Here is a 17,200-nt window from a genome sequence, read left to right as displayed (position 1 = left end):
TATTAAGATCTATTTACAAAGATCTTATAATATTCTTTTAGATTAAGTAATGGTATTTACTAAATCAAACACGAAAGACTCCATTGGAGATATTCGACCCATGTGAATAAATCTACGTAAAGAATGTTTGAACTATGTATAAGCATTTACTAAGTTAAACATCAAAGGATCTAAGTGAGATTCTTAACCTATATTATATGTCAAAGAATTTAGCTGGATTTAGTATCTACTGAAACTAGATAAGCTAAAGTTACATGAATAGAATTCAATTGGGAATTATTCTGCAAAAGAATTTATCATGTATAATATAATATGAGGATCGCCAAAAACATATCGTATGACTTTAGGCATGACGAACATATACCAATCTCTATTGATCTAAGTAAAGATCAACTAGATTGAGATCAAGAAAAACTTATGGTACTTGAAAAGGTAAATAAGAGTAGTTCTTGATTCAAGGAAATAAAGATATGCTAAATATTGATGCTACACGCATAAACACTAGCAAAGGATCAAGCAAGGTCCCTTTGGAGTTAACCATTGGCAAGGACGAGCTATAGAGCATCGTGTTTTGAAATGGCAACATGGGTTGGAGACCATGAGTTGTTGAGTGGGAAATATTAATTTCTATGTTCTAAGATACAGCTGGAAAGTCTTTCACATATCTGTGAACTGCTTGGATAAGTAAATCAAAACAAAGCATCACTAGCAACCTAAACAGTTGAAGTAAAAGTACATATTGCCTAAGAAGCAATAAAACAGGGTTGTTTATGTTAAAGAGTTCTTCACTGAACTTGGGTAGATCACATGTTTGCTGACTTGATGGTTCTTCATTGCAAAATGCGTAGAACCACTATTGTAGCAAGGAAGACTAGATCACAAAGTAAACATACTCCTCAAAAGATCTTATCATCTATCTCGAAGAACATTCGATGAAAAGGATATTAAGATTGGCAAAGCATGATAACTAAACCTATGCAACAAGTGAGAAACAACACTCACATTGTTGCAGTGGAAATCAAGCATAGCTTTGAATTCCATTAATTGTTTTAAAGATGGGTTCGAGGCCCATGGTTGTAAAACATTGGGGTTGAACATTTATCATATATGAAATGTATTTTCATATTCCATTTAATCTTGGTTTAGTATTAAATGATGAGTCCCTTCAATTTGATGATATATTCAAGATAGACTGTCAGTACCAGTCATGTGACTAAGAAATGTCTATCAAGTGACTTTGAATGTCAAAAGTTGAAAATGGTCCCTGGTCGGAGTTTTCTATAAAGATGGACGCATAGAAAACGCTAGACGACTAGAATGCAAGATGACTAGTAGTTCTGTTTCTTGAACTATGTGGACATGGAAATGTCGCAATCATTTGCATAGATACTTACTTTGGGAAGACTAGTATCAGACAGACCTATGAAACTTTACTGTAAGAGATGAAAATCAGTCATAAGTAAATTTCATTAAAATTATTAGACACTAATCCTCAATACCTGAGTGATTTGAGATTACTTGTTTGAGAACTGCTTACTTTGACGTTGTCAATCGTCGCACCGTAAAAGGAGGCTATAAAGGCAACTCTCGTGTAATCACCTATCAAACGAATTCTAAAATCAAGATCGCAAGATTGGGATTATCCTCCCATAAATCGGGATGAGATGCTTAAAAGTTGTACATGGGCACTCGGAGAGCTAGAAACTCTTACCTTATGTTCAAGAGCAAGCATCGAGTGACAAAGGAATTAGGAAATGCACACTTGTCCCTAAGGACAAGTGGGAGACTGAAGGAAATAATGCCCTTGGTCCAAGTATGCATTTAATGGTAAGTCTAATAAATGCGGTTCAGTATTAATTATACAAGTTAATAATTCAGTGAGATCAAGTGAACTGTATGCCTAGCTAGAGGCCGCTTCAGTTCAAGAGGATTAATGATATTAATCCACAACTTACTCTTGACTGAACCCGTAGGGTCACACAAATAGTACGTAAACGGATCAAGTATTTAATAGCATTAAATACTCCATCTATGAATATTCGGAATTGACGGATCTTGGTTTCAGTGGGAACTGAGATCGTCAAAGGCAAATAAATGAATACTCCGAAAACGATGATATTGCCGGAATAGGAAATATGGATCGTATCGGAAATATAAATATTATCCAAGTCGTAAATGTTGCCGGAAACGGAAACATGGTACGTATCGAAAAATATTATCGGAAATGGAAATATTGCCGGAATCTGAAATATTGCCGGAATCGGAAATATTGTCGGAATCGGAAATATTATCGGAATCGGAAAATAATTCCGGAAACGGAAATATTAAATATTCTTTCGACACGGAAATTAATTCCGGAATCGAAAATATTAAATATTGTTCGTATCGGAAATGAATTCCGGAAACGGGAAATTAATCGGAAGCGCGTCGTACGAATTAGCATCGGACGAGCTTGCCAGACGAAGGCCCAGCGCGAAGCCAGGCCCACGTCCAACAAGCAAAGCCACACCACACTAATAGCCCAAGGCTGCGCCAGGCCCACCGCAAGGCAGGCCCAACGCGCGCCTAGGCTGCAGCACGCTCGCGTGGGCTTCGTGCTCCGTGGGCTTTGCGCGGGCATGGCCTGCGCATGCGGGTCGTGCTCGTGTGAGTGTTTGTGCTTCCGTACGAAACCTAAATCGTGTAGGATTCGTTTAATGATTAAATTCCTATTCCTAATGGATAAATTAATTATTAGAGTTTTAATTAGATTCTAGTTAATTAATTCGTTTCCTAGTAGGATTCCAATAGCTTTTCCATAGCCTATAAATATGTGATTAATGCTCAAAATTTATAAAGAGTTTTAAGTATTCAAAAGAGAGAATTTTTGAGCAAAAAATTCAGTCACCTATTTGCCTTAAACCAGCCGAAAATTTGTAGTACCTTAAGGGCAATTCTAGTTAGTCAAGCTTAAGGCGGGTCCGGATGTGCTGTGGAATTTCTATGGAGGGACGACACTTGGAGTCCTAAAGACTTGTTCTTGTTCGGTTCGGGCGCAGGAAGGGAGGGCACGCTACAAAGAGTATGCATCCTAATTATGCTAATTGTTATGTGGCAATTAATTTGAAATCCTGGCATTTATGTTTTTTCCGCATGATTTATATTCAATTATATGTATCATAACCTAACAACCGGTGCATTAGGTATAATAAACCGTTGCAATAAAGCTAATGCAACGGCTGCAACAGCAACGATTCATGAACTGTTGCAATAAGTCTACTGCAACGGTTTTTTGCCATTTGGCAACGGTTTTTTGGCGTTGCATTTGGTCGTTTATGTAGTAGTGTCGCTTCCGACTACCACCAACAGGGATAAATGTGAAGCTTCAAATATCTTCATGATGAATGTTATCCATATCCTTCAATATCTTTTCCAATGAAGAACACTGTACAAAACATAGTATTTGTATTCAATAAGGACTGGAATATAAGGGTAACGATTAGAATCATATAGTAACCATTAAAATCATATAGTAACCATAATAGAATATAGTAACCATTAGATTCATATAGTAACTATTACCAACATATAGTAACCTTTGAAATCATATACTCCCTCTGTATTGATACACTTGCCTTTTCCGACCGTATTTATTTAAGAGATACACTTGCCATTTTTTGTAACTTATCAACTCCACCATCTAATTAAATAATATATCTACATCCCACCCCCACCCCCACTCCCTAAAATGATATGGTCCCCACTTATTTTTCTTATTAAAATATATACTCAACTCCACTTGTTTTATTACTTTATTTCATTCAATTCTTTTTCTTAATACCCGTGCCCGGTCAAGTGTATCTCTTAAATAAATACGGAGGGAGTAGTAACTATTGTACACATAATAATTTCTAAAATAGTATAGTAACTATTGCACAACATATAGTAACCTTTTATATAATATAGTAACTATAGTACACATAGAGTATCCTATTAAATTAGATAGTAATTATTTATAAGACATAGTTACTGTTTTTAAGTTAAAATTACTTTCTAAAAAAGATAGTAACTATTTTAAAAACATAGTTACTTATTTAAACAACCTTTTAAAAAATATAGTTCCTCTAAAAAACTACTACAAATATAAGGGTAACTATAACATTTATAAAGTAACTACAATAAATATAAGGTAACTATAAAAAAAACGTACCAAGACAGAAAAAGATTTATTCCTTCCTTCCAACTCTTTTTTATCAAGAATCATATTATCAATGAAATAGACACTTTTGTCTTTCATACTAAGCATAAACAGGTAGTAATGTTTCGGGTCTTCAATCAGAACATGAGCAAAAATCTATATAAAAAAGAAAAACAACAGATTACAACTACAAGAAAGGAGACAAAAAAAGAAAATAATATGGTTATATAAAGAAAATATAAATCATACCATATTACAATCTTTCAACGATTTAACTCCATTAATATCTTTCACACCATAATTAAGACAAACAGACAATTCATACTGGATTTTTTCATCATCTGGTTTCTCAATCAATGCAACAACATATTTCTGCAAATGATTATTAAAAAAAAAAATAAACAAAGGCCAAAAAAATTTAAAATAATTAACATTCTATATTATCAAAAATATAACTTACACAATATGTACCACCTAAAAACAGCTGTTGAGGACAACCAGCAGGATTCCTTTCATTTTCATTCAATAAGAAGGCCCATGATTTAATATGAATCAAAAGAATATCAAATGTAGAAGGAAGTGTCCACATATCATTTCTTGCTACCGCAATAAAAGGATTGTATTCAATAACTTTATCACTGAAAAACATAAAAAAGAAACAATAACTATGTCAGAAATAATATAAAGATTACTATAATAAATAAAAAGAAACAATAGAATATAAAAGGTAACTATAGTAAATAAAAGGATACTATAGAGTAGGAAAGGTTACTACAATATATAAAAGGTAACTATAAAGTATCGAGTAACTATAGTATACAAAAGGTAACTATAGTATATAAAAGGTTACTATAGAAAATAAAAGGTAAACACAATATATAAAAGGGTACTATAAAGTATCGAGGTAACTATAGTATTCAAATGGTAACTATATAGTATAAAAGGTAACTATTATATATAAAAGATAACTATAAAGTATAAAAGGTAACTACAAAATATTAAAAGGTAACTATATAATATACAAAGAAACTATAGTATATGATAGGTAACTATATCAAATATAAAGTTAATTATAACAAATATTAAGTTACTATAACAAATATAAAGATACTATATCAAATATAAAGTTATTATAACACATATACAGATAAACAATAAATTATGAAATGAAAAAACTTCTACTTACTCATTCAAAATATCCTCTCCATCAGACAAAGCAGCAAAATCCACAACTTCTTGAACAAATGCTGGAAGATGTCTCATTAAATCTTCAAAGGCAATCATAAACGGAGACATAAACAACACGTTCTCCTCTATATCATAGACACTGACATCCACTTTTTATACAACATGGTTGTTAATTATGCATTTTTGTAATACAGCCCACACGCACTCATATTTTTCCATTTCATCATCATCATCCTCCGTAGTTGTTTTCGATTTGGTATTCAAAGAATCAACAACTTCAAATATAGAATTTGTAACTTTCATTTGATTAGCAAACGCTCGGGTAGATGTTTTTGGCTCAACAATAGCAGCAGTACACAAACCTGCAGCCTCAGTTGGAACAACAACAGAAGGTTGAGGGGCAGCGGTAACAGGTGCATTTTTACTTGAACCAAAAATATCATCCCACCCGTTTGGTAGGTTCTTCACCAATTGATGAATCTCCACTAACTCATCAACCATCTTCTGTTAAGTGAAATTTTCCAAAATATCATCGCCATGGTTCTGCGTCAGCATCAAAGCCTTTATTTTGAACAACTCTTCAGCATGGATGGTTGAAACGACATCCAAATCTCTCTTCATCAACAACCACTGACCTTGAAAATCCTGAAAGACAAAATACATATATTTAAATATGGAACATATTACGAAAATTTAATAAAAAAGTACAACAAATATATATTATAAGAAAAGGTAACTATATTATATAAAAGATAACTATATATAGAATATAAAAGATAACTATAGTATATAAAAGATAACTATAATATTTATTGTATATAATACCATTACTAAAAAAAAGATCATGATAACTATAGTGTATAAAAGATAACTATAAGATATAAACAATAACTATAGTATATAATGACAAATATATCAAGTATAAAGTAAATTTACATCAGTGGTTTTGGAGAGAATTTCTTCATCAGTAGGATGAGATTCAGGGATCTCAAACTGAAGAATCCTAGGCCGCCGACTTAGAAGTCGACGTCCAACAGAGGGCTTTTCAGCTCCTCTCCCACTGCTGCCAGGTTCATTTTCTTTGGAAAATAATTTTATTTGTGTCAAATCTATTTGACCATCAACAAAAACAAATTTTTTGGAAATTGGATACTTCTCCTTCTCCAAAATTCCAGAACCATATAATGCACTCATATTCGCATTTTCAGTATGAATCCGATCAGTTACCATCTTCGATGTCCAATGCTGAATAAGAGGAAATTCATCAGGAATACTACAGGAATTCCTAAACTTCATCATCTAAAAATAAACAAGTTGCAAAAAAACAACACAGCCTCCAAAAGTCTTTTGATCTCTCCCTTTCAATAAACAATTCTTAAATTTCACAGTTTCCTCACACAATACGTCAAGAACGTATTTACACCAATTATATTTGGGAATCATTTTAGGATCTTCCAAAGCTTTATCCAATCGCAAATCTATACTTCTATTGGATGCATGAGTCAGAAATGTAGAAAAAGCAACAAAAATAAACAATTGTTTAAACAGATCACCACCCTCTGTCAACAATTTGATTCTTTCCTCAAGCAACCTCACAGGAATTTGAGCATTTACTTCTTCAAAACCAAACTCCTTTCGGCATTTGACCTTCAACTCCAAGTCAGGATTAGTAGAATTCCGCCCACGTTTAACCCCTTCAACCTCCAGCTCAGAAAGGGGGAGCATAAACATATATCATACACATCATAATCAGTGATTTCAAACTGCTTGGAATCACTGATTGTGAACAAAGAACTCACTCCATCAAAACATTTGATGCACCAATACATCATTTGAGTATTTTTTCGACTTAGTTGCAGGCCTAACAATCCTCCAAAGCCTATCTCTTCCACATCCGCCTTTTGTTCAGGTGAGAAGTCTTTAATTAATTTGCACAATGTTCCTCCTGAACATTGTGTATCAAAAGTAAACCTGAAAATAATGAATAATATATAACCTAAGTCAGGTATTTAATATATAGATATGAAACAATAACATAATAACTATAAAAATTATACAGTTACTATTACAAGGGAAACAGTAACTAATATAATGATATAATAACTATTGTAAAAATATAGTAACTACTAAAAACATATATATAGTAACTATTTAAAACATATAGTAACTGTTTAAACATGATATAATAACTATTGTACACATATAGTAACTATTTAAACATAGAGTAACTATTTAGATCATATAGTAACTATTTCAAACATATAATAACTATTTAAAACATAGAGTAACTATTTAGAACATATAGTAACTATTTAAAACATGATATAATAACTATTGTACACATATATTAACTATTTAGAACATATAGTAACTATTTAAACATGATATAATAATATTATACACATATAGTAACTATTTAAAACATATAGTAACTGTTAAAACATGATATAATAAAAATTGTACACATATAGTAACTATTTAAAATATATAGTAACTATTTAAAACATATAGTAACTGTTTAAACATGAGATAATAACTATTGTACACATATAGTAATTATTTAACACGTATGGTAACTATTGACAACATATAGTAACTATTTAAAAATATAGTAATTGTTTAAAAATAAAGATACTATTGTACCTACTACAAAGATATAGTAACTATTTAAAACATATAGTAACTATATATAAATTAAATTAACACTTACACAATTGGCAGGCCATCAATGCCAACTTCTTTCATAGCTTGTGCCTGGAGTTGATGAGAATCAGGCACTGGAACGTCAACCAAAGTAGAATTTTGTAAAACTATTTGTTGACTAGGTTCTTGTTTTTCAATTGGTTCTGTTTCCGGTTCTACCTCAATATCTTTTGTTTTTCGATTGTCAGCCTTTTTATTCTTTTTAATAGTCACAGATTCCTTACCAACTGAAAACAAAACAATTATAAGATAAAATATTAATATATAGTAACCATTACAATCATATAGTAACCATTAAAATCATATGGCAAACATAATAGAATATAGTAACCATTAGAATCATATAGTAACTATTACCAACATATAGTAACCTTTGAAATCATATACTAACTATTGTACACATAAAAAGTTCTAAAATAGTATAGTAACGTACTATTGTACAACATATAGTAACCTTTCAAATAATATAGTAAATATAGTACACATAGAGTATCCATTTAAATCAGATACTAACTATTTATTAGACATAGTAATTGTTTAAATTTATAATAACATTTAAGAAAGATAGTAACTATTTATAACACATAGTTACTGTTTTACAGTTATATTTACTTTCTAAAAAAGATAGTAACTATTTTAAATAAATAGTTACTGTTTTAAAATTATAATAACTTTCTAAAAAAGATAGTAACTATTGTGAAAACATTGTTACTGTTTTAAACAGATAGTAACCTTTTCAAAAATATAGTTACTCTAAAAAACTACTACTAACCCTACGAACATTCCAGTCACTAATAAAAATACTTAAAAACTTCGTAAAATAAAATAAAAGGTAACTATATCAAATATACACTAACTGTATGAAACACTAACCCTAATTTCAACAAAACCACAAACTTTTCAATAATCCAAAATCATAAACATAGAATAAGTTCAAATTACCAGGAATTAGATCAGAAACAGGATTTGGCCGTCTTCCTCGCCTTCGAGGACCTTCAACTCCCAGTTCAACGGCGACATTATCGCTTTGAGTAACTTCAACCGGTTTCTTCGCTGCCTCTTTCTTCACCATTTTTTACGAAAACGAAGATTGGAAGAGTAATTTGATGGAAATTGATCGCGAAAACACTGAAATTAAATTTGAAATGGAGAGAGAAATTCAGAGAGATCGAAGTTCAGTGAGCAGTTTAGAGAGAGAAGTTGAGTGGGAAGTTCAAAAGCCGGGAAAAGAGGAAAAAAAATAAAAAATTGTTATGAAATATTGGGTGGATGCCCATTATACCCATAGTATCTTTCTGGAATATTCTAGATCTAGGGTTTATTGTTCTACAAGCAAACTCTATTCTATTATATGTATAGATACCCTATTGTTCATGGAATAAAACACACCGTTGTTCTCTCCTAATTTCTCCTCTTCATCTCTTTATTCACAACAAGTTATCAGCACCATCCCTAGCCGACTGAGCAGACGAGAAACAAAAGAAGGCATCAATCGTTGAGGTAAATGTTATTATATTAATTCGCTAATCTTATTATTAAAATTTTGATATTGATATAGTATACTTGCGATTATAGCGATTAAGGTAGTATATATGCGATTGAAAAAAATTGTCAGTATACTGGCGACTATATGCGACTGAGTATCTTGCGAGTTGCGGCTATGAGGTTTATAAATCTATGTTTGCCTTGTTATTTAATTGATGTGATTACTTTTGATAATGACTTTTGATGTTTGGCCGGTTGCGTCTATATTATTTCTTAATAATGTGATTATTTTGCTTATGTGAATATCGATGCTAGCTTATGTGAATGTCAATGACAATGTTAACTATTTTTAAGGAAAATTTCGTATTTACTACCTTTTAAATACCCGACTTTTGTAATTACTACCTTATGAAATTTTTATTTTATTTTACTACCTTAAACTTCCTATAATTTTTTGTTTACTACCTCCTAACAGTTTCCATCCAAAATTCCGTCACGTGGGGCCCACTAACGGCTAGTTTAGGATTTCCCTCCTTATATTCTTTCATTCAACCACGAGTTTGCTCAAATTTCCCCCAATTTTTTCTCAACTTTTCAAATCACTTCCAATTCTGCAATTAGGTTAGGGGTTTTATTTCAATTTGTCAATCATCCGTTTTGTGCTCATACCAAGGATAAATCTTCTCGTTAAAGGTAATAATTTTATGTTGTTGTTCTTCAATTTAGGGTTTAAATCCAATTTGGGGGTTTTTTCTTCTTCAAATGAATTGTCAAATTTAGCTTACAATTTTTCGAATTGATAACATAATCATGTTATCAAAAACATGATTATGTTATTGATATCCCGCCGCAAGAGTAGGAAGGCCCATTTCACAGCGTCGTCGAGCGTCCACAGTTCACTACAGTCTGCAAACGTGAGAGATAAACCAAAAAAACACATCACACCCCAGTCTTGTGTATGCAGCTGGGACGACTTGAAGCTGGAATAATTGGAGTCTAACACCTAGTAACAGGTGCTAAGGCCAATTAATAATAGCAGACTGTCGCCTCAGTTGATGATGCTGGATTGTTGGTTTTCCATTAAGCAAGAAAAGGAGCAGCAACAGAGAGGTCTGGCAAGGTTGAACTTCAATACTTGCTTGCAGTTGCTTGTAGTACTGTTCTCATGAACAACAAATGGGCGAGAAATCTGTTCAACCAGCTGATTCAATGTGTGTTTTGTAATTGAGGGCGACAAAGCTACACAAGCAGAGCAATTGGACAAAGCCAGATATTCCGGGAAAATAGTTCAGCACCAAATAAGAGGCCCAGAGGAAAGATCATCACATGACCATTGTACAGACCAGCAGACCAGGGCACAAATGTATTGCAGAAGGAGCTATACCACTGCTCGTAGACATTCGTCGAAGAAGATGAGATCAAATTTCGCGAATCCATCAAAAAATCGAAACGATCTCAACAAAAACTCACTTCAATTCTTACACAAGACCACCAACAGCAAAAAATTCAATTGAACAGATGAAATTGGGAATTAAACCTTGGCTTTTCCGCCAAAGCCTTCAAGAAATGTGAAATTGCCCAAAAAAATTTACGGATTTTTCATGAAATACCCCTGAGTTTTCACGAAATTCACCAAATGCCCCTCGACTTTCAGAAATTCACCAAATGCCCCTCACTCTCACTATAATACTCAAACTACCCTTACTACTAACGGGCCGTTAGTCCGCCGTTAGCCTACTTTATAATTCACCAAATGCCCCTATATTTTAATTGAATTCACCAAATACCCCTAAATATAAACTTAATTCTTCAAATACCCAAGACTGAAAAATAGCTATTTAAAGTCCAACGGCTAGTTTTGGGATTTGAAAAGTAGTCGTTGCTTGTTGTTTTGTTATAAATAAGGCTGGTCTGAGTGTTTGTTGTAGTTTCATCCCATTTTAGTCATGAGTTTTCAATCAAAATCTTCATCCACACACAATGAGTCCACATATATTAGAGTTCCTAACCAATTTTGTTATTGTGGGAGGAAATTTGCAATCCGGAGCTCCGATACGACACTCAACCCACAAAGGCTATACTACAAGTGCGATCCATGCAACAATCTTAGATGGTGTAAGGGTAGAGTTGAGCAAGAAAACAGGGGAAACATTGATGAAGGAGAAAGTGTTGAAAATCGGGGGAAAAGTAAGATGCAAGAAGAATTGAAGCAAATGAAGAAGAAGCTTAAACAACAACAGAAAGTAGTGAATCTTGTAATTCAAATGGGAATATTGATGTTTGTAATCTTACTTTTTGTAATAATGAAGTGAAACAATCTAAGAACAACTACTTGTTTTTGCATAATTACATATGCACAAAAAACCCACATTTGGGAAGCATTCCTGTTTTAGCTTACTTTACAAAAAATATGTGCACCATTTACATGTGCTGTTGTTTTCTATGTTAATCCAAATCAAAAAGTCATTCTACCCCCCAAAATTCACACTGCCTCATGCTTGCTTTGACCTTTTCCCCTTGGGTGGTGCCTTGGATGTACTTGCACCATCAGATGATGCCTTCCTCTTCTTTGTAGGAGCTCTCTGCTTTGGGGGAGCCTTGGAACTTCCAGCACCATTCTTACAAGTCCTTGCATTGTGGCCCATTTCCTTGCACTTTCCACACTTGACTGAGCTATGCCTCTTCCTCTTCTTAGCTTCCATGGCATTCCTCTTTCTCTGTTTAGGGGGTCTTCCAGCACTCCTCTTGATCCCAGGGGGATTAATGGTGGGAAGGGAGTACTCTGGCCATTGACTGGGGTCAGGCATTGGGTGCATATGCTCTGCATATGTCTGCTTATAGGCAGCACCCTTGAAATAGCCAGACACAAAATCTTTAGGGCTAAGTCTTTGGTTGTAAATCACCCTCAAACCATGTTTGCAAGGGATTCCAGAGACCTGCCATACCCCACATCCACATCTCCTGGTGTCAATCCTCACTGGGAAGTGCACATTTCCATCCCTCACCTCATACTCCCCACCTCCACAAGGAGTAGAGTAGCAAAACCTGGACTCTGCACCTCTGAGCTCAAGTTCCTGTCTGGCATACTCGGTTAATTGGTGAGGTTCCATGTTGACAGCTTTGTCAAATCTGACCCCAATTCTCTGCATAGCCCATTGTCTTATTGCTGTAAATCAAATAGGAAACAACCAGGGAATCATATTATGCAGAGACCATGTAATAAAAACACAGAATAAGGAGAGTAGAATAGAAACAGAGGCATTACCTTCAAACAGGGTCAAAACTGGTAAATCTCTGTAAGGCTTGGTCAGAGCATTGAATGATTCCATAAAGTTAGTTGTGTTATGATCACAACAAACTTCTGGGTCAAACTGATGTCTGGACCACTGCTCAGTACATGTGTCCAAGTACTTTGTTGCATTGGGATCAAAGTCAGTGATCTTCTCTATTGCCTTGTTGAAAACATAGGGGTTGAAGGCATTTGCAGCTATCCAGAATAACTTGTGGAAAAGTTCTCCACTCCAACCACCATTTTTGCAATTCATGTATAGATGTTGACTGCAACACCTTCTGGTGGCCCTTGGGAAGTTCTCATGCACAGCTAAATCCACCCCCTAATCAGTGAATGAAACAACAAAGTCAGTCAGTGAATTAAAAGGGTATTTGATGAAATTAACATGCTAATTATAGGGGTATTTGGTGAAAATAAATTTTGGTATGAGGGTATTTGGTGAAATTAATTTATGTCATGAGGGTATTTGGTGAAATTTAAATATGCAAGAGGGTATTTGGTGAAATAACTTACCCTCATTCTGTCACTGATGAAGGTCCAGTCATCCCTGTTGCATCCTTCTTGCTGAAACACTGCCCTTAGGTTCCTCATGAAGTAGTTCCAGCTCTCTTGACTTTCAGTGTCCACCACTCCATAAGCTAGCAGGAAAATCTCATTGTTTCCATCAATCCCCAAAGCAGCCAGAAGAATTCCCTTGAAATACCCACTTAGGTGAGAGCCATCAATTCCAATAATGGGCCTACACCCAGTCAGAAATCCCCTGAACTGTGCAGCAAATGAGAAAAAACAGGCCTTGAACTTTGGTTGCACATCCCCAGAAACACTATGCCATGTGACCAGTGCATAACTCCCAGGGTTAGTCTCCTTGATCATCTCTGCATACCTAGGTAGGAGTGCATATGACTCACTAAAACTACCATGGATGATCTCCTTAGCCACTGCTTTCACCTTATAGAATAGCCTTGGCTTCACCTCAATCTGGAACCTCTCCTGAGCATACCTCTGCAGTGTGACCACTGGTATTTCTAAGTTTGCCTCAATGTCTGGCAACAACTTCCTCACCAACCAATTGGTGGTCACTATTGGGTTGACCTTAAGCCTACCACACAGTTTGTGCTCCCCACTCATACACTTTATTGCCCAACTGAACTTGTCTACCATCTTTGAGGCATGAATTCTCCAATCACAGCCCTCAATTGCACAAACAGCAGTGTATCTCAGGTTGTCTGACTTCTCCACACTCAAGCCAAACCCCTCCTGAATGCAGTAGTCCATAAGGACATTCATAAAGGACTCCCTATCTTTAAATATTAGCCAGGGCTCTAGCCTAATAGAACCATATGGTTGCTCAACATAAACCTTCCCATTTTTGTAATTCCTGTCCATCCTAGCACTACCATCAAGACAATCCTCAAATGTTTTCTCAGGGATATCATCCTGCAAGTCCTCTAACCCTTCCTCAGCAATAATGAAATCCCCTATGTCCTCCTCATCCTCACTGTCATCATCACTCACCTCCCCCTCATAATCATCATCCTCACTGTCCTCATCATCCTCATTATCAGATAACACAGCAACACCCTTGCCTTTACATGCCCTTCCAGCACCTCTCTTAACCTTACTAGCATTGGTTTTAGCAACATATGTTCCCAGTTTTACCAGTGTTGGTTTTCCCACCCTAAACCCCTTAGGTCTAGCTCTCCCTGTCTTTAATGGTTTGGATGGAACACTAGGTTCAGGTATGTTTGCCTGTGGTTCAGTTGGTGCAGCATTTTCAGTTTGTGTTTGTTGAGGAGGGGGTGAAGGTGTGTGTTGTGTTGACTGAGGAGGGGGTGAAGGTGTTTGTTGTGTTGACTGAGGAGGGGGTGAAGGTGTGTGTTGTCTTGACTGAGGAGGGGGTGGAGGTGTTTGTTGTCTTGACTCAGGAGGGGGTGGAGGTGTTTGTGTTGTTGATTCTGGGGTGGTGGTGGTTTTAGTTGGTTTTGGGGGGGCATTTTTTGGTGTCTTCTTCTTTTTAGGAGTCAATTTCTTCCTAGGTTTAGACTTTGTAGGTTTCTTTGGAGGGGGGGAGTCTTGTGTTTGTGGTTGTGGTTGAGATTGGCCAGGAAACACCTCATCAGCATCTTCTGTGGTAATAACCCTCACATACTCAACCCCATCATTCTCAACATCCACCACTGGGACCTCCATAGCCACTGTATACTTCTTTTGTTCCTCAAGTTCCAACCTAACCCTCTCCTTTTCCTCTTCTTTCCTCCTCTGTTCTTCAGCCTCTCTTTGCATCCTCAAGAGCTCTTCCTGTCTCTCCCTTAACTTTTTTTCCAACTCCTTCCTTTGCATATCAAGTAGAGCTACAGCAGACCTAAAAGCTAGCCCTGGAGAATCTGAATCCTCTATCCACAATTCTACTGTGTCCTTGCCCATATTCCACCCCCACATTCTAATCATAACACTATCATCAACCAATTCTACCCTCCCAGTGGGTGAGTTAGTGTACAACCTAAACTTCTCAGGCAAAAACACATTTTGCTTCCTTGACTCCTCAAAAATATCCAGAAATATATCAATCAATTGACACTTATCAGTGTCCAACACCCTCACATCAAAGTCATGACTTTTATAATGAAGCAACAACCAGGTAGCAGACATCCTACCACAAGCAAATCATCAAGAAAAAAACTTAAATTTTGATCAAAAAATTGACATGCATAACATCATACAACTAATTCCTACTTATTTTCATCAAAACACAAACATAAAACTCATCTCCAACATCAAATTGTCAGAAACCCTAAACCCTAAAATTGCGCAACAGAACTTTGAAAATTCGAAAAAAATGAGGTGCGATTGTGAATACATACCTTAAACGATGCGCGAGTTTACTACGAACACGAAATTCAGAATTGGACTTGCACCTCTTCAACTTCCTACTGCAATTCGCAAAACCCCCTTTCTAAGAAATCAGTTGGGGTTGAAAACCCAGGACACAACTTCAGCAACACAACGCGCAGCAAAATTTTGAAGCTTTTTCAGTGATTGATGATGCAGTTACGGTGGTTGAAGGTTGAAGAACAGGGGAGAGAGAGAGGGGCAGTTTGAGAATCGGGTTTTTTTTTTGAACTGTAATGAAGAAGGGAGTGGGGTTAGAGGGGTAATGGCGCCCAAAAGACAAATAAGGGCAAAACAGTAAAGTGCAGCTAACGGCGACTTAACGTCCGTTAAGTGTAAGGGTAGTTTGAGTATTATAGTGAGAGTGAGGGGCATTTGGTGAATTTCTGAAAGTCGAGGGGCATTTGGTGAATTTCGTGAAAACTCAGGGGTATTTCATGAAAAATCCGAAAAATTTATCACCAATTTTCAGATTGCCCAAAACCTTCGAGAATCTATCACCAAATTTCAGATTCTTGCAAATATGAAATTGCCCAAAAAAATTCAAGAAATCCATATTTGAGGAACACTGAAATTGCAAAAGAATTACCAAAATAATCGAAAAACCTAGCAAAATTGAATTGGGGCAAATCGCTCAATTTTGCGAATAAAAGGTATGAACCCTTGAAATTGGGGGAAAACTCAAGAATCAAAATTGGAAAGATTCAAGGTTGGAAAGAAGATTTGTGAGCGAAATTATGAGATATTAGGGTGAATTAAAATCCTATTTCGTCAAATTTTGACTCAATTCGAGAAAAAAAATTCAAAGCAAAAAATTTGGGGGAAATTTGATGAGTTGATTTGAACGAAAATATTAATGATGAAGTACCAACAGGTGGTTGAGAGGAAGTGAAGAAGAGAGAAAATTGAGAGGTTGAAGATACATTGAACATTGAAGGAGAAGAGAGAGAAATCGTGAAAGGAAGTTCAAAACAAAGAGGGAAATTAGAATTAAAGACGTTAGGGGGCCCCACGTGACGGAATTTTGGATGGAAGCTGTTAAGAGGTAGTAAACAAAAAATTATAGGAAGTTTAAGGTAGTAAAATAAAATAAAAATTTCATAAGGTAGTAATTACAAAAGTCGGGTATTTAAAAGGTAGTAAATACGAAATTTTCTATTTTTAATGATTGTTGATTTAGTCGATTGAAGTAATAATCGATTGGTCGCAATTGTCAAACACAAACACAAACATATATTGCCGCAATTGTATATTCACATATTTTCGATTATGGTCATTTAATTAATCTCTTATTGCCGCAATTATTATACTATCGTAATTGTTATATGGCAATATATATTCGACTTAATTCTCTTACTATGTTTGTTTTGTCTAACTAGTGTTTATGGCATTATTTTGGTTAAACACAAGTTTTTTTTAAAATTATTTTATTGTTGTAGATAATTCATAATTTGGAATATTTTGTA

At 35.0% G+C, this 17,200-nt stretch overlaps 1 protein-coding gene across 1 annotated transcript; it reads right to left on the bottom strand.

The window, feature by feature from the left end:
• Positions 1-12,045: 12,045 nt before the first annotated feature.
• Positions 12,046-15,899, bottom strand: LOC110788690 (uncharacterized). The gene is made up of 4 exons (XM_056839742.1): positions 15,707-15,899; positions 13,359-15,495; positions 12,819-13,167; positions 12,046-12,719 (listed from the first exon to the last, which is right to left on the bottom strand). Exons 2-4 carry the CDS (start codon positions 15,492-15,494, stop codon positions 12,046-12,048), a joined length of 3,159 nt encoding a protein of 1,052 aa, XP_056695720.1. The 5' UTR covers position 15,495; positions 15,707-15,899.
• Positions 15,900-17,200: the final 1,301 nt, after the last annotated feature.

This window comes from Spinacia oleracea, chromosome 3 (assembly GCF_020520425.1).
Source record: "Spinacia oleracea cultivar Varoflay chromosome 3, BTI_SOV_V1, whole genome shotgun sequence".
NCBI classification, from domain to species: domain Eukaryota; kingdom Viridiplantae; phylum Streptophyta; class Magnoliopsida; order Caryophyllales; family Amaranthaceae; genus Spinacia; species Spinacia oleracea.
The sequence above is the reverse complement of the archived record's forward strand: the minus strand, read 5'-3'. Positions and strand labels throughout refer to the sequence as shown.